This window comes from Gopherus flavomarginatus, chromosome 9 (genome assembly GCF_025201925.1).
Source record: "Gopherus flavomarginatus isolate rGopFla2 chromosome 9, rGopFla2.mat.asm, whole genome shotgun sequence".
NCBI classification, from domain to species: Eukaryota; Metazoa; Chordata; order Testudines; family Testudinidae; genus Gopherus; species Gopherus flavomarginatus.
In genome coordinates, this window is record NC_066625.1 from 33,972,596 (window position 1) to 33,990,988 (window position 18,393).

General features: G+C 41.5%; 1 protein-coding gene and 1 long non-coding RNA gene across 7 annotated transcripts in view; both read right to left on the reverse strand.

The window, feature by feature from the left end:
• Window positions 1-18,393, reverse strand: part of ADCY9 (adenylate cyclase 9) — a 191,149-nt gene that overhangs the window by 6,136 nt on the left and 166,620 nt on the right. For 4 of the 6 annotated variants that reach the window (XM_050968072.1, XM_050968071.1, XM_050968069.1 and 1 more), the window contains one exon: window positions 11,069-14,776. In XM_050968072.1, the coding sequence (XP_050824029.1) occupies window positions 13,588-14,776 (1,189 nt within the window). In that variant the 3' untranslated portion in view covers window positions 11,069-13,587. Of the gene's footprint in view, window positions 1-11,068; window positions 14,777-18,393 lie in introns of those variants that run through there. The other 2 variants (XM_050968070.1, XM_050968073.1) reach the window with 2 other exon arrangements.
• On the reverse strand, window positions 1,639-11,061 carry LOC127058459 (uncharacterized). Its single transcript, XR_007776375.1, has 2 exons — window positions 8,744-11,061; window positions 1,639-8,392 (listed from the first exon to the last, which is right to left on the reverse strand). It is a non-coding gene; the product is annotated as an uncharacterized LOC127058459 (long non-coding RNA).

The window sequence follows — 18,393 nt, forward strand, 5'->3', positions numbered from 1 at the left end:
TCAAAGTCCATCTTGATAAAATTCACAGACAAAGAATTAAAAAAAATCTTAAATTTGATGGTTTCAGATATTTAAATCTGAAATTTCATGGTGTTGTAACTGCGGGGGTCCCGACACAATCGCCGGGGGGAGGAGGGGTCGCAAGGCTATTGTATGGGGGTTGCAGTATGGTCACCTGTACTTCTGTGCAGCTGCTGGCGGCAGCACTGCCTTCAGAGCTGGGCTCCCAGCTGGCAGCCACTGCGCTTCCTGCAGCCAGGGGAAGTTCCCGGAGGTGGGTCTGACCGGGCCTAGGGAGCGGCCTGTGCAGGGGAAGAGGAAGTCCCATCTCTCCCCAGTCTGGCTGGGACTAGAAGCTGGAGTCCTGTGCATGGTAAGAGCCCCAGGTTGGGGCACCTCTAGCCCTGTCCCTGTCTGGTCCCAGGCCCATTGCTCAGGGGTTAAAGGGGCCTTTTGTGTGCATGGGTTAGTGATCACAATGCCCCCCTGATCACGGCACCCTGGATGGTTGCCCACATCACCCACCCATAAGGGCAGCACTGCCATCTCCCAAAGTGACACCCCCCCATACTATGCCACCCTCACTTCTGTGCTGCTGCTGGCAGTGATGCTCTCTGGCCACCCCGCTCTGAAGGCAGCACAGAAGTAAGGGTGGCAATACCATGACCCACCATACAATGGCCAGATTTCACAAGGGAGACCAGATTTCAAGGTCTGTGACATATTTTTCACAGCCATGAATTTGGTAGGGCCCTAATTATAGTAAAACCCACACAATTCTACATTATTTCATTGTTCCCAGATATGACTTGGGCTTATTACTAGAAATTGATAAAATACACTGATTAAGGTTGAGTCCTACCTGGACTCATACAGTGTGTACACAACAGATGTATCAATTTTCTTGCACAGCCATTAAAGCCCAATTATCACAAGATGCTTAAATGTCAGGAATCCTGGACAAATCTTGGCACATATCCTCACACAGTGAAAGAACAAGAAGCAAGACTAAATAGTAGTTAGCAACTATATGGTACTTTTAATTTACAGCTTTAAAGTGTTATATAAAATTAACAATTATTCTTCACAACACACGCATGAGGTGAGTATCATTATCCCCATTTATAGATGTGGACACTGATGCAGAGACATTAAGTAAATATCTCAAGGTCAGCTGGGAGATCTTAGAGGAGTTCCTAGCTCTTACTCAAGTGCTCAGTTCACTAGATCACACTGCTACCCACCAGGACAATGCTTGCTCCAGATTTAGACTTAGATTTTTCAATATACTGCATAGTTTACTTTCAGTGGGACACCAGCTTCCTAAACCACACCACCCTAGCTCTTGAAGGTGGATGATACGAAAGTTATACACATATGGTCTAACTTAGCCATCTCAATGTTTGGAAATGCTATTTAATGTGTTTGATGTTATACAGTTGGAAGAATCTCTGGAAAACATTTTTCCTATTACATGCAATATTTTTAGCTCTACAACACTGGATAACTTTAACTCCATATCTGCACACACAGCATTTTTCTCCAAGAGTTTAGTAACTAGGGAAGTTAAGGACCTTCAAAATAGTTTACTTTTGGAGAAGACAACATACAATTAATAAGGAAAACAGGAAGACTGGATTTATTGGAAATTCCTTTATAAGATTTATTAAAAAATGTCTCTTGGCTGTTGACAATCACCATGATCTACAATGAAAACAAACAGAAATACTTGGATAATGTTCAAACAGTTTTCACCTACAACAGAAGGCTGACACCCAGGAACTCTTGAGTATTGGTTAAAATATGTGTATTGGTATAAAAATTCCTGGGTTGAGTTTGAGTAATATGGTGGTAAATGTGGCTAATGGCTGGCTGCCTTAAGACTGAATGGTACCATATGTGTGTTATACAAGCGCTCTGATACTTACCTGTCCTTCTGAGAAAACTTTTAAGAAAAATCAGACTGTAGCTCTCAATGGTTCAGTAAGGGACAAAGTTCCTGATGAAGCATCTGCTGAAATCCCATTGCATACCAATGGGGCTACGTAAATAATAACAGAAAATCCACAATTCATTTGCTGTCCAATTTAACACGCAAAATAATCTACAACTGGATAGCTCTGTCATCACCAGGTAAAAAGGATGTAAAGATGTCCTTTAAAAGATGTGGCAAATGTAAATAAATAAGGTTCATTTGGCAGGCATAAAGATGAGAAGAGTGCATCTGGATGGAGTAGGGTGGACATAGAATCCAGAAAAGAGAAAAAACCTTCATTTCTTCTGCACTTATTTTGCAAGAGTTCAGAATTTTCTTTAAATCTTTTGAGTTAAATAATCCAAAGCCACATGAACCCAAGTAAAATACAACAGGATGCTTGTTGGAGATACCCAAGTTGTATAGTGTACTGTACTACTTACCATAATACATCTTGTCTACAGTGTTCAGTTTTCTAGTTGACAAACATTAAGACTTTGAAAATCTTAGTCGAACTCTTTCCTTAGAGATTCTACTGAAATTAAAATCAATATGGCTCTTTTTCTTCATTTCCTTAGATTTGCACCTGAATTAAGAGTGACAACAGCACTCTTCCAAGAGCATTGTCTGTCAGTTAACTGTTGCTGTAGCGCGGACTCACAATGTACAGCAGTGTATTATAAAAAAAGTCTGTCTCAGAAAGGAGTTTTGTAAAAACTGGTATTTAGAATTTAAAGGTCATTTGCCACCAAATAATTAGAGTACTTCTAATCTGAGCCGTACACGACTTGAGAAGTCCCTTTGCTTTTTAAAATTCCTCTCAAATATCCTACTTAACCACAAATGAAATGAGTGAAGTCTCATAAGCAATCACAAAGAACTATTCTGAGGAGTCAATGTTCAGTAAATAAAAAGTCCAAGAGTGTATGTTCCAAACAGTAATTCTCTGAAACAATGTACAGCTGGCACAGATTCTATTTGAAGTGGTGCCTAAGCAAAATAAAAAAGCAAACAAATTTGAAGTTGACATACTGTATTGTGAATTACTTTCCCAGCTTTTCGACATCGAAGATAGCGTGAAATGTACTGCAATACAGTAAAACAGTTTAATATACAGTTGATTACAGCTCTGTAGTAACGAGTGAAAGATAATATGTATTTTTATCTATATACATATATAGCTTAATATTTCACAGATATAACTTTTTTCCATTTTATGTGTTGTCAACAAAGCATATGCAGAATATTTACAATTCATCTGCTGAATGGAAGCACCTTCCCCAGCAAATAATTCAATGGAAGTTACAAACTTCCCCTCCGAAGTGTTTGTAAACAGGCCTTTTCTGTCTGTTTGCAAAGAGGGGAGGGAAGAATGTAGTGTGATCGTGGGGTTTACTGGGGATGGGGAAAAAAAGCAAAGACATCATTAAAGTAACACTTTCCAGGAGATTAGGATTTTTTTTGTTTGTTTTTTTGAATAGGAAATTGTTTTCAGTTAATGCTTAGTGGTTTTGTGCTGTTTCCATGCACACTTGTGGAGGGACAGGCAATGCAATACCAAAGTGCTAGAGCACTTGGGCTAATACTGGTCTAAAGGCAGCTTTTAAAGGAAGCATATAACAGTACGGAGATGATCTCTATCTCCAGGCATGTTGCCAAGCAGGAATCTTAAGCAGGTGTTTGAACAGAAATGATATCTTTGCCCAACTTACAATTTCTTGTGAAACAAAAATCAACTCAGAAGGATCCATTTTGCATTTCTACCTTTAAGATGAACTTACTGCAGGTTTTTGTAATCTTGTAATACTCCAGCCAGTCACAATAGCTTTCTATGCACAGTAATTGCTTACATAACGTCATATATGTGTAATACTGTATACAACACGATACAGAAAAAAAAAAGAAAGAAAAGAAAGCAACAACAAAAAAAAAGCCCACCTACCACTAAACTTTGGTACTACGGTAGCTGTGTCTGAATTTAAAATGCAATTTCAACTGCCAGCTCAAAATTTACTCACATGAACAATTTAAAGAAAAATGCAGAGGAGAAAAGGCATTTTTACAAACTCAATGAACAAGTTATGCTGAAGCAGAATTGTCTGAGTCAACTGCGGTGCAGGGAAGCAGCACAGTTACTGACCCACAACTGTCCAATTATTTCTTGGTGTAGCTCTCTGCATTCTTATTGGCTGGGATGTGTGTGTCCAATTGGCAACATAACTGTATGGCATACAAATCCGTGCTCTGCTTGGCTACTGCTCTCAGAACTCCACATCCAGGTGACTACAACACCTCAACTAATCATGCCTTCCTCATCCTGCTACCCATATGCCCCTAGTCCTTCTAGCCCTTGCCCCTTGTCCTCTTTGCTCTAGAGGAATGCTAAATCCTCTCCCGAGTCATTTGCCTTTCAGATTATATTTTCTTTAAAAGCTACCCCTCCCCACTTAGCTTCGGCTCAGCAGCACTGACCTGGGGCAGGGAGCATGGAAGAGTCCAGTCCCCCACACCAATATCTGCAGCTTTTTATGCTGAATGTAAAAACAACCTTTGCCAGGATAGAGGAAGCTTTTAAAATAAATCCAATATAAAACAAATTACATTTGCTATTGGAATGTGGCGATTACCCTTCCTGAGAGGCGCAGCAGTGAGGGACAGCACATTTCCGTGTGTTGTTAACTTCTGGGTGTTCCCTGTTAGCTCAATAATTTTGGACATCAGAATAGGATATGGTTATTACCTGATCAATAAGAGACACCCTCCATTTATAATGTAAATTCTACGAAGTATTCATAATTAATTTGCAACTGTGCTTTGTCTTTAAATAGTTGTTAGGACTAGTTAAGGCTCTTGGCTTTTTAGTTATTACTTATATTTCTATTTATTACTGCTTAAGCAGTTTAAAGCTGTAATCTCAGAGGGTGTTACTAGAGCCCCTGGCTCTGCATATACAGAACCATGGCCTCAGAACACTACAGTTCGGGAAGCAAGGTCTGAGTGAAATTTCCTCCAGCAGCTGTGGATTGCTGAATTAGTGAATGTTGAGAGAAAAAATGTTTGACACTGGTAGGGCTTTTATAAAGAGTGCAGTGGTGCTGTAGAAGGCATTGCTTTGGGCAATGGTGGAGAAGAGGCCACCACTTTTGGGGTCTGCCGATTTTCACTAGGAGATGACAAGATGGAATTTCTTATACAGTGAGAAAATCCTGGGTGAATGGGGTCAGGATTTCACCCCACATGCATAGGTATACATTCAGTCAGACAACTGTTTTTCACTGTAGCACATTTTGTTTTTCTCCCCAGAGCTTATCTTTCAACAATTACAGATTCAAAGCGGCCTCCAAAGGGCAAATTATTTCTCCAGTATCTTTGTTACTAATAAGTACTATGAGAGAAAAGTGAAGGGTCTTTAGACAGTCTCAGTGCGTTAATGGGTTAGACTACTACCCATGGTAGCCACACACTCAATATAAACCACTTAGAATATATAACCAAAAGCTAAAATTTAAAATAACCCGTCCAATGCCAATACCTTATTTGCAGTTGTTAAGGTTTGCTGAATGCTACCATTTCTAAAGGATTAGAATAAGTGTTATAGTAAAACAAAAAAAACAAAGAAAGAACAAAATAAAACGCCCAGAAAGATGGCTGAAGGCTAAGTTGCAAAGAGCAGAGAAAGCAGTCTTAAGGTGTCTTTCAGTAACTGTAAAACTCAAATGACCAACTCTTCTTGCACGGATGTGAAACTAGAAACTCTGCATGTAAAGCAGCCTGTTGTCAAAGGCAGTAAATGTACTGCATATGGAATGGCTGGCTTTAAAATGCATTGCCTTTGTTTCTTTCCTTCCTCTAGGTCTAGAACCAAAGTCCACTGAAATCAACAGAAAAATTTCCTGTTGACTTCACTGGGTTTTGGATAATATCATTGTATTAGTCAAACATGAAATGTTTAACTGATGTAACTAAGACCCAGGGATAAAGCCTTAAATATCTTTTACAATCAATTTTTCAGAATACCTTTCTTTCTCAGAGCAGTAGCAGACTGGCCAATGGGGCCTGTCCCAGTGGCCCTGACCAACTGGGAGGTCCCCACACTCTGACCCGCTACGCCAGTGTTCCTGCCGGAGAGTGGGGGAAGCCCCCGTGTCCCAACCCTGTACCCTGGCAGGAGCATGGGAGGAGGGGGGACTGCAGGCGGAAGGGGTGGGGAGGGGCCCCCACTTGCTCTGGCCCAGGGCCCCACAAACCCCTAATCTGCTCTGCTCAAAGTGAGCAATTCAAACCAGAGACATCTCTCCTCAGCAAATAATAAGTAGTAAGTATTTGTGTGCAAACATCTAAGTAGTGAAGTACTTAATAACCATCTGTGCAATCAGGAAATACCGTATGAGAGATTTAAACCACTGGGTAAAGACTCTACAAAAATTACCTAACACTTTCATTTCATGGTTTTTTTTTGTCAGAGCTCAATCCTTTTTCCTCGAAGATAGGAAAGTACTATCATCTTGAAACCCTTTCCCTCACCACCATTCTACATGGAACAGCTGTTAAAACCCCCCCGATATCCACACATTGTAGGATTTGTTTGAGTCTCTTTAGAATTTCAGCAGTGTTCTCCTTTAAGTAATCCTAGTAAGAAACCAGAAAACAAACTTCTGAGGCCTGATTCTCATTAAGACTGAAAGTGTGTTGTAAATATATTACATTTATGCTCAGTTTAAGGTCCCTTTACCCTGCCAAAATGGTGTGAAGCAGCCTTAGAGTAGTAAAGAATCAGGACCCTGATTTTCTATCTGCCTTCAAGTTCCCTGTTCCTTCACACAAGCAAAGACAAAAAACCTTGTGAACAAGGATCAGCCTTTTAAAAAACCTGACATCCAATATTATATTTCCTTTCTCTATTTGCCAGTAGTTTTGCTGAGCTTGGTGTCTGGTGGTATAGTGTGTATTTATATTATGTTTCACCTCTAGACTGACAGGAATTCCATTTCTTTCAAGGATGGCATAACATCTGAATGAACTTTGGCATAATAGCTCTGAGCAGGTAGGTGGCTGATTTCATAGGTATGGCAAATTTTCAGATCTGGCCAATCGGTTAATGTGGCACATTTACTAGTCCTTATTCCATACCAGTTGATTTAGGTTATGTATTCTATTTGCATAGATATTGCATGAGAGGAGTTTTTTAGCACATCCCCACTCTAGTTGTTCCATTTTTGTGAATGCAGGGCTAGTTCTCCCCTCTCTCAAGTTTTCTTTACCTTACTACATATTAGTCTAATAACCTTCTCCATGTTTGTACAGCTGAGACACTTTCCACAAATTGGCCACTTGTAGCAAGTCGGTGTGGCTCCCCTCCTGTCCAGGACAGGGAGTGCCCAGCCAGAAGCCTGAGTGGGCGGGGCTAAGGAGCGATGAGCCCACCCCTCAGAGGGTCAGGCAATGTCCCGGAACTACAAAAGCCGGCCATCAGAGCTCAGCTGGAGTCCAGCCGCCGCCAGGAGCAGACCTGCCGCAGGGAGCTCGAGACTGGGAACCCTCTAGGGCCCAGGGCAGCCGCCCTGACTGGCTGGAGCTTCCCCGCGCCCGCTACTTGGAGGAGCTGCCGGAGCTTCCCCGTGCCTACTACCAGGAGGAGCCGCTGGAGCCTCCCCGGCCCTGCTGTTACCCGGAGGAACCACTGGAGCAAGCCAGCCCGGACTTCCCTGAGGAACGACCGGATCTGCCACCCAGCCCTGGCCGCGAGGAGCCCATGCTGCTGGACTTCCCGGGAGGCGACCCCACGGACCAGGTAGGCCCTGAGGGGGAGGTCAGAAGTAGCCCAGGGGCAGCTGACTCCGGTCAGGATGCGACCATATCCGAGCCTATGTCAGTGTGTTGCGGGCAGGATCCCCACTGACGCAGCAGCGGACTGTCTGCCGTTGTTAGGGCCCCGGGCTGGGACGTAGTGGAGTGGGTGTGGGCCTGCGTCCCCCCTGCCACCCCACTTACGAGTGGCAGTCTCCCCCCCCCCCGGGGTGCTCAGGCCTGGGCTTATAGACTGTATTGCTGCTCAGCCCTGAACCAGAGAGCATGAGCTTCCTAAACCCAGTGTTTTGCTCAGCCCTGAGCCAAAAGGTCTGAGCTTTGTGACTCTGCGTTTGGTGCCCCACCTGAACTTAGGGCTGGGCCCCCTTTAGACTGTATTGCTGCTCAGCCCTGAACCAGAGGGCTTGAGCTTCCTAAACCCTGTGGTTTGCTCAGCCCTGAGCCAAAGATCTGAGCTTTGTGACGCTGCATTTGTTGCCCCGTCCGAACTTAGGGCTGGGCCCCCTTTAGGCTGTATCGCTGCTCAGCCCCGGACCAGAGGGCCTGAGCCCCCTTTGACTCTGTCTTGTCGCTCAGCCCTGAAGCAGAGGGCCTGAGCCCCCTTTGACTCTGTATTGTCGCTCAGCCCTGAAGCAAAGGGCCTGAGCTCCCCATTGACTCTGTATTGTTGCTCAGCCCTGAAGCAGAAAGCCTGAGCCCCCTTTGACTCTGTGCTGTTGCTCAGCCCTGAAGCAAAGGGCCTGAGCTCCCTTTGACTCTGTATAGTCGCTCAGCCCTGAAGCAAAGGGCCTGAGCTCCCCATTGACTCTGTGCTGTTGCTCAGCCCTGAAGCAAAGGGCCTGAGCTCCCCATTGACTCTGTGCTGTTGCTCAGCCCTGAAGCAAAGGGCCTGAGCCCCCACCCCACTGACTCTGTATCGCTGCTCAGCCCTGAAGCAGGGGGTCTGAGCCCCCCTGTGACTCTGTATTGTTGCTCTGCCCTGCACCCGGGACGGAGCCTTGTGCTTTGGTGTTCATCGCCCCAGGACCTGCCCAGCCCGACAGCGTGTAGGGAGCCGGTGTGGCTCCCTTCCGCCCCTCAGAGAGGGTCGAGCCCTGGTCCCACACCTTTACACCACTAAATAAAACTAAAGGCATAGGCTAAAATATGCTGGTAGAGATTTGTTTTTGACGAATGATTATGGTTTTCCTAAAACAGTTTTTATAACTGATCATTTTTAATTTTAAAATTGATCAGAGCAGACAAAACTTTGGAGCCATTGGCTTATGTGGGTATTCATATTAATAGTGCATTACAATTCAGATTTATTGTCATTTATTGAGTCACTTGGACACTGTCCCTGGAAAAGAAAAATGGTTCCACTACAACCTAGATAGAAAACTACAATGAAAGGAGTTGGAAAATGTTGTTTCTGGAGTAGAATGCACAGTTCCCTGAACAAATACTCTGCACATTTTAGCTGTCACAGCTTTATTTAGCTCAGTTTCCAAAATGTTCGGAGGCCCAGTTTGTGTTTGTTTTCCTGGATGCATTTGTAATAGGGCAGCAGTGCTATTTTACTCTATTGTTATGCTGTAGCACTGGGATTCTCACATCTTTCACCATGAGGGCCACTTACTTCCCCTCCTGTTCACAAATGTTCCACTTCCTTTCACAGTCTCACAACATCCCTGCAGCATCTACACCAATTGCTTATGTGGGAAGGCGACATTAGGGAGTATTTAATGTATTTTTAGCTGTCTTTTAATGCAATTTAGTTGCCAGAAATAAAGAATCATCAACGTATTGCTAGCCAGCTCTCCATAAGCAGCAGTTTAAGAACCTATAGAAAGTGGACATATATTTCTGATGCTTTATTATATTTTTCTACTACAGATGGTAAACTGAAGCAGCATTAGTCATGAATATATAAAGTATGCCCTTTCTGTGGATGTGCTTTGCTTTGTAGATCTGTCTACCCAGACTCCTTGAGAAAACTTTTGTTAATATGGGTCCGCCTAAACTCTGCTTCAATGAATTTCAATGCTGCTAGCAGTTTCATTTGATTTTATGTTTCATTTCCTCCTATTATGTAAGTCTGCTATGACTTAGTGGTGTACTCTTGCTGTCAATTTAACTATTCTGATGTGTTTCTCTTCTATAACTTAAAATAAACCAGCTTACAATAAGAAAAGGAAGAGAAAGGACAGAAAACCAACAGAACACAGTAGTAAAGTTGTGACTGGACAAATGGACCACTATGAAAGAACAAGGCAAATATCCAAACTCCAATAAGTTGGAGAATACTGCTAGAGACTGAAACAGTAGCCAAGGAAATTTTACAGCACCGAGAAAGTTTTTTGACATGAAACCATGATCTGGCACCAAAGAAATTCAAATACTGCTGTTAAAACAGAAGATCTAATCCAATGATTGGGGAAAACCATCCCTCGACATATCCCATCATGCTCAATACAGAAGAATGCAACACAAAGGAGAGAGGAAACAAATAATCTTGAAATCAGGCAAAAAATCTATACAGCTAGGAAGTTGATGAGATTACAATCAACTTCATACTAATAATTGTTCAATGCTGCTATTTGGACATGCTTTGCAAAATAAGGTATCAGCTGGTTAAGACTAATTATTCGCTTTCAATATTTTTACGTATGAACATCATGTGACATTCACTAGAAACCCAACATTTTATAAATCATTCTAAATTTCAATATCAGAGAAAGTTACAGAAACAGGCAAATTAGGCAATTTTAAAATACTAGTTTACAGACAACCTTAAAGATAGTTTCTCTAATCAAGATATAGCACTTCCTTAGATAAAAGCTTGAGGGTCCTTTGTTTTTGTTAATTCCTTTTATCTTTACTCATTGAACTTCCATATCCTTTGAAAAACCATGTTCTTTGGCTCTATATTCAAACTGTCAATCGTTTCAGTACCCAGATTCAGAAGAGAATTTTTCTGTTAATCCCTGCCAATGTTCACAAATAACTAGTGCTAAGCAAAGTGGCAGTGAAAGGTTTGGCTACTTAGCCTTTTTTTGAGACTCCATCATCCTTCACCTTATGCCATCATGGCCTTTCCACTAAGAATATTAGTAAATAATAGTGTAGGAATTGCTGACTGGCAGCTGGCTTTCTTACCACTATCTACCCTACTCAGAGCAAGTATTACATTCTGATTATTAGATTAAACAAACAAACAAACAAACCCCAACAGTCTTCCTCTAACCCCACTCTCAAAAAACCTTAAATCCTGGACAATAACAAATTTGTACTTAGCTTAAAAAAACACACTGGAATGTTATTTACTTATTTATGAGAAGTCAATCTGTTTGGTCTTAAAGGAGTAGTGGGGGAAAATAATCAATGATGTGTCAGTGGCAGATAAAGGAAGTGTTGCAGAAAATACTCAGTATCTTCCTCAATGTTCTAAACCCTAGAATAACTCACATGAACGAGGGATAACAGGAGCAGAACTCCCGGGCTTGAACACATTTAACAACCAAATTTTTTTTCCTGTGGGTGATCTTGAAATGATCAGCATTAAGAAATTTTAAACATACAGGAAAAGAAAAGAGCAAGCATTGGCCACTGTCTGAAGACGGGATAATGTCCTAGATGGACCTTTGGTCTGACCCAGTATGGCCATTCTTAAAACAGTAAGTGTGACTATTTTCTGCTTTCAGTTTTAAGTCATTTTTTTGGACTGAAGATGGAAAGAAATAACTAAAAAAATATGGTGGTGCAGACAAAACAGCATTACATTTTCCCATAATTACCCTATTTCCCTTGGCAGATGAATTTATTTTGGACAGAAATATTATAGTCATTTTGTTGGTACAAGAAATATTTGTTTAAATTGGAACCTTGCAATATTTAATATTATCCAAAGTGGGTCATCCACTCAGTCAAAAACTATGTGAAAAGGGGTTAAAATTACGGAAGTATGCAAAGGGAGAACTAGTCAGTCTTCCCCAGGAATTGAAATTAGAGGAGGTGTTTGAATTTACAGGGGGGGTTGGAAAACGACTAAATTGGCAACACTGCCACTGTGGGAGGGATGGGGCAATGTGGGGGGTGGGGGAGGAAGTAGGGTGTAGGGAAATCCCTGGGACTAGTGTTGTCTGAGGCCTTGATCCTGCAACTGCCTCTATGCAAACAGACCCCGGCATCTGTGTACAGTCCCACTGACGTCAGTGAGCCTTTCTGTAAGCACAGGGGTTTGCCCACACAGTCAATTGTATGTTCAGGCCTGAAATATTGTGCTTCTCAGCTCATGGCAAAGGACCTTCCTATTCCTACTTTAAATGGCACATGGGAAGCATGTCTATGCTGCAAAAGCACAGCATACGGGAAAAGCATTAGGGGAGGGATGGATAGATCAGTGGTTTGAGCATTGGCCTGCTAAACCCACGGTTGTGAATTCAATCCTTGAGGGGGCCATTTAGGGATCTAGGGCAAAAATCTGTCTGGGGATTGGTCCTGCTTTGAGCAGGGGTTTGGACTAGATGACCTCCTGAGGTCCCTTCCAACCCTGATATTCTATGATTCTGTGAAAGCCTGAAGAACATTGTTCAGCACCATTAATTCAGTACAGAAGGGAAGCTGGGATTTTCAGACTCAATCTGCATTTGGTGGCTTTGGCGATATCACCAATTTTGACACAAGTATTGCCTAGGTAACGTCCTCACAGTGGTTGGCAGTTTGAAGAGGATGAAGCACTAATGGGCATCTGATTAATTTGAGTGACACCAATTACCACCTCTACAAATCCTAATACCTTCCACAAACACAAATTTTAAAATAAATAAATAAATAAATAAATGTAACCCCAAAACATTTATTTAAACGCACCCTTCTTAAATCAGAACAGTTTTAGAGGCATCAACTTCACTCAAAACCTCACAAATCCCTTGGGGTGGGGGTAAAATGAAAACTGCTTTTTAAACACCTGAGACCTGGATTGTAAAAACTTTAATGGATGCTTGTTTGTTTTTGGAACCCTATCTTGAGAGCTGGTGAAATCTGATCCCTTAATCCATCCCCACATATCAATAACCCATTGGATGTAAGGAAAGCAGTGCATCCAAAGCATACAATGGCACATGTCTGATCAAAACACTGTTAAAGGAGGGTGAAACTACAACACTTGTGCTGCCTGCTCCATCTAAATGCTGAGCCACTGTAGAACTCAGCTCCTCCTCCTGCCCAACACAAAAGCAAAATTGTGTTACTTCATCTCAGCAACATTCTCTTGTGGTACATTACTGGCACTTTTATATCAGTCTCATATGATAGATACACACACATCTGTCTGTGTGTTTACATACAGAAGGTCTGATAACAGTAAAATATTACACATACACACATATATATATATATAAAGCCCAAGGAGCTGCATTAGCCAAAAAAAGTGTTTTGTGAGAAACAACAATAAAAATGAAAGGATGACCACAGCTTTTCTTTTAAAATTAACAGATACCCAAAGCTATGATTTTATTTGGGGCCTTTGTACCTAGACAGGGAGTCCAATGGAGTATATTTGAAGGCACTTAATATGCTCCACTCAGCTGAAAGAGGGTTACACAGGGAGCTGGGGAGTTTTGGAAGAGGGCTAAGGGGCATGGAGGGGACAGAGAGATGAAAATGAGCCCTGAATAACTGTGATCCACACAGCACCAGGTGCTAATATGAAAACAAATAACCCAAGTGTTGAGAATGTCTTTCTTCAAAAAAGAAAGCAGCCAATTGCAAATGTCTTTGTGTTTCTATGGACAGAGCACATCATGCAGCTCTCTGTCACTGCATCATACACTCTTAGAGATATTTAACTTTGTTAGTTCATTGACCTCCTCAGTTTCTGCTTCCTCACAATCATTTTTTACAGCTTTGCCAAACCTGCACCTGTCTTCTGCTTTCACTGACTCTTTTTGGAGCTTCTTGTAAGATGGAAGCATATCCTTGGGTTCTAAGTTGTTATCTGAGCCCTGGGATGTCTTGTCAGAATTCTGTACAGAAGGCACCAGATTGGCAATCTCATCGGTAGGAGACCGCCCAATGCTGCCATCCACTTGAACCCGGATGTCTGGAGATATAGATAACTGGTGATGTGGCACAACCCCACTGTCCATGCATTTTGGGTAAAGGTAGGTTTTCATCTGACCTTTCCCCTTCACGTTGACTGTCCCCCTATAATCAAAGTCATATCCCATCTTATTTAGGATACGGTAGCTCTCCTCACTCACCTGTATCCGGCACTCCACGCCGGTAGTGTCCATCCTGCTAGCAATGTTCACGGTATCACCCCAAATGTCATATAACAATTTGGTGGTGCCTATGACCCCAGCAGTGAGAGGGCCATGGTTAAAGCCAACACGAAGTTTAAAATTAAACCACAACATATTGTTGTTGAAGTCATCCACCACTCGCATCATTTCTTTGGCAAATTCAAAAAGGGTTTGCAAATGTCCATGTGGATGGTTATTGTCCTGACACTGTGCGGTGTTCAGTCCAGAGGCAGCCATGTAGGTTGCTCCAATTGTTTTGATTTTCTCAATGCTGCTGTAATGTGTTTGGCTCAGCAACTCATCAAAGTCCCCAATCAATTCATTTAGGACTCGATAGCATTCTTTGCCCCCCTCATAATTCTCTTCATAGAACTCACTGAAGTTCACAATGCTAGCAAAGATCACTCCGCCACTATCATGGTTTTTGGAGTAGCTCTGGGAAACCTTCAACTGCTCCGCCACGTGATATGGAATAATATTCCTCAGCAACCAGTCAGCCTGATCCCTCATGCTCTGAATTTTGGTGCGGTGAAGATCAGCCTCTACATCTCCATTGTAGTGAAGGCGGTAACTGACTTCAAATTCCCGATTCAGAAACCAAACCAAAAGGAGTAGGAGAAAGAAAACCAATATCACTTCCTGGCCAATCCGGTCTGCTGGTTTCTTTATATCATTTAGCACTGAACTGTTGCATGGATTCTTCCTAGAGCTGGGGCAGTGCAGGGGAAAAGAAAAATAAAGATGAACATTTTAAAATACAGATTCATGACTTCTTAATCTCGAAATCTGAATTGTTAAAAATGCGTCACTAAAGCCAAACTGTAGTTGTAAAATTCCAATTTTATTTGCTATTAAATATGCTGATGCTGTAGAACTCTCTCATACCAAATTTAACTAGAACTAAATTACATGGACCCGGTTGAGTTGTTGGCCTAAATACTGCCCATGCTTGACAATTTTAAAGTTCTCTTTGAGGAGTATACTATCTTTCCATATATATTTATAATATTGCTTTTTAAAATTATTAAATATATATATATTTTTATCTATAGTGACTTCTTGCATCCCTGATTCAGAAATCAAGCCTGGAAAAAAAAATTAACTACCAATAAGAGAACACAAACTGCTGCTTCAGGCCATCTATATCCCTCAACCTGCCCCTTTTCCAAAGACCTGAGAAAACAGATGAGTCTTGCGAGGTGTCTTGAAGATCAATACATTTAGGCTCTGTAGGACACAGGGAGGAAGAGAACTGCAGAGCGGAGGAACTTTATGGAGAACAATCTGCCACTTCACTATGAAACTGGGGAGGATGGGGTCCTCACTTGAGCATCTCTGTGGATTACAATCGCTGAAGCTTATGATGGGGAGACAGGCAATTTTCTCAACTAGCCACAATATCAACCTTTTAGGGTGTGTACAGATCAAGAGCAATATTCACAAATTCACTGGTGGCCTCTGCAGATAATAAGCTTCATCTTTAAAACATCCCCAAACAAGCAAGTGGCTGCATTCTGTACAACTCTAATTTTCTGGGTGGTGTCAGGGTGTAGCCCAAATCACTTTGAGAAGACCACTGAGCCACACAATGTCAGTGCGTTTTCTGAAACCACGTCCAAACTCAGACTGACTGGGGATTACCAACATAGTCACTTCATCACAAGTTTTTCAGTAAGCTTATCCAGTGCCAGAGATTCAATACAAGTGGGTAGTTGGTAAGTTTATCCAACTCCAGAGATAGTTTCTTGAGCAGGAGCACCATACCAAGTGGCTCCCGGAAAACACTTACCCTCCAGAAAAGGGGTGATGGCAATCTCTACCAAGACTGGTAGAGCACACGATCTGACTTTTAAGACTGAACTTTCCTGCTGTCTTTTCTAACTTGCTGACATGTGGGCATCTGCCAGTTACCAACCATTTCCTCAACTACTTAGTTGAGTGGCTTTCCATTATGGGTGTCCCTGTATATTCGCCTCGCTTTTGTAATGACAATAATTCACTCGTGAGCTGACAAGAGAATTCCCTTAAGATGACTGAATTCATCCACAAGGCAGGGAGCTGCGTGTCTCAAATGAGAGGATACAAGACCTTTCCCAGACCACAGATTTTTTCATCCCATTGTGACTACAGTGAGAATCAGGTATGCAAAAAGCCCACAGAACTAACCTGAAGGAGGAAATTACTGAAGTGATGCCCTCATCTTGAAAATCAAACCTCTGAAAATGTTGCACCTACTATGATTACAACTAACACCTTTGATCTAGCATAACTATAGCTGAAAGAAGTTAATGGAACAATATTTTTTTTTTAGTTTGTTTAGATTGTGTATTTGACAATACAATATGATTGCATAATTAGCAAGAGCGAAATTCAGTGACCTATATAAACAACAACTGAGAAGCAGAAAATCCCCACCAAAACCAAAGTCTTACAAATTTTTTAAAAGGAGCTTATACAAAAAAATTCAGGGCTGTTTAAGCTGTTTACTGTTTAAAGGGTCTGGTAATAGAAAATGACATTTTAAAAATTGGTCAATTTAAAAAACTCAAGCTGACTCTGTTCCTTTAAACCAAATAGTTTAAATACTTTCAGGCACAAAAGCCTGAGAAGTTAGTTGGAATTTTCATCTACTCTATGAGTTGAATACAGCACCTGTGAAAATTCTTTAGATGGAATCAGGAAGCTTTCCTTTGGATTGATCACAAAAACCGTGCAACATAATGGCTTTCTCCTTATAGTAGAGGTTCTTGGAAAGACACTTTCCCAAGGAGATAGTAATCTGGGTTTCAAATGGTATTTTCCTATATATAAAGCAGATGCATAACAACTAGGTCTTTGGAGAGAATACAAGGGCTGAACAATGAGAAAAAGAGAGGAGACCAACAGAGCTGTGCATTGGAATTTTTGATGAATCATGTAGAATCTGAGATATGTAAATAGGATGCTGCTACACATATAAGGTGTTAAGCATCCTGAGGTGATGGACAGAGATGGTGTGAACACTCTATTTTATGCCCTGATGCAACTACAGAACATAGGAACTCCGTTTAGAAAAAAATTTGGAGGGTAAAGGTGGCGGAAGAAAAGTAGGGGTGTGAGTTTTTTCCAAACCACAAGGCAGCTTTGAGTCTTTATCTCAAAAGGCCTATCCATCATTCCATTTGGGAACTATGAACAGTGGAGAAAAGAATACACTCTATCTGCTTTGAGGCAGGGAGAGTAATCAGTGCATTGACTCTTAGTGGGAGGGCATATTTGTTTAACAGCATCTTGTTTTGATTACATGGGACACAAGAAGCAATGGTGTGCCTTCTACTGGAAAGCAAAGAGGCAAATCTGATGTACTGATTTAGCAGCACAGGTGCAAAAAAGCTGTGTGTTGACCAAATCCTAGAAAAGCTTATGTGCTGAGACTTCACAGACAGTAGCTGTTTTGATACCACTTTAACAAAGATCTTAATTCTTGGTTAAGCAAAGCAAAAGGGGAAAGGTCTCCCCCAGGTACACTTGTTACAAATCCACCAGCAGAACATAGAAAAAGTCTTTGTGCTGACAGTCAAGTGAGAATGGAGACAATAATAACTTCTCCTAGGGTAGGATCTCAGCTTCTTATTGATTCATCAGTCTCCAATCACTTGTAGCGAGGGGAAGCCCTAACTAATACAAAATGCTAGAACTCAAACAGAAAACGAAACAAAAAATAAATAAAAAAGCTGAAAATGTAAGATTGCACAGCAAATCTGTGACAGAGATGGTAATAGAATTAATTCACAATTCTGTATCTTTTACAACAGATCACACCTAAAAACTATGCCGATTTTCTGTGCCACTATTCAATTGTGTGTGTCCTCAGTTTGCACTTTTGCAAACTTCCTATTGCATTTATGTAGTTTTCCATATTTAAATTTAAGATGACAGCCAACCAAGCATCGCCTGCTAAAACTGTCATACGCCTTATAGAGAGAGAGCAAATATGTTCACAAGCATGTATAAGGTGTCTAAGACAGACAGACACACATATATAGATATACAACACACACTCACAAGCGACAACATACACTTATATTTTTCAATAAAGTAATGATCATTTGGAAAAAATATAACTACAAACTCCTCATGGTAAGAACTTTGATGAGATTGTATAGCATACAAGTGTTTGATGTGACGTACTTTGGTCACTGTACCAGTCAATATTTACATCTTTAGGTTGGGACTTATTAAGGAAACTAAGTGAGTTAAGTGTCCATCTCCTGTAGAATTCTACTGGGGTTTGGGTGCCTAATTTCATTAGGTTCCTTTGAAAATATCAGCATTATTATCTGTTCC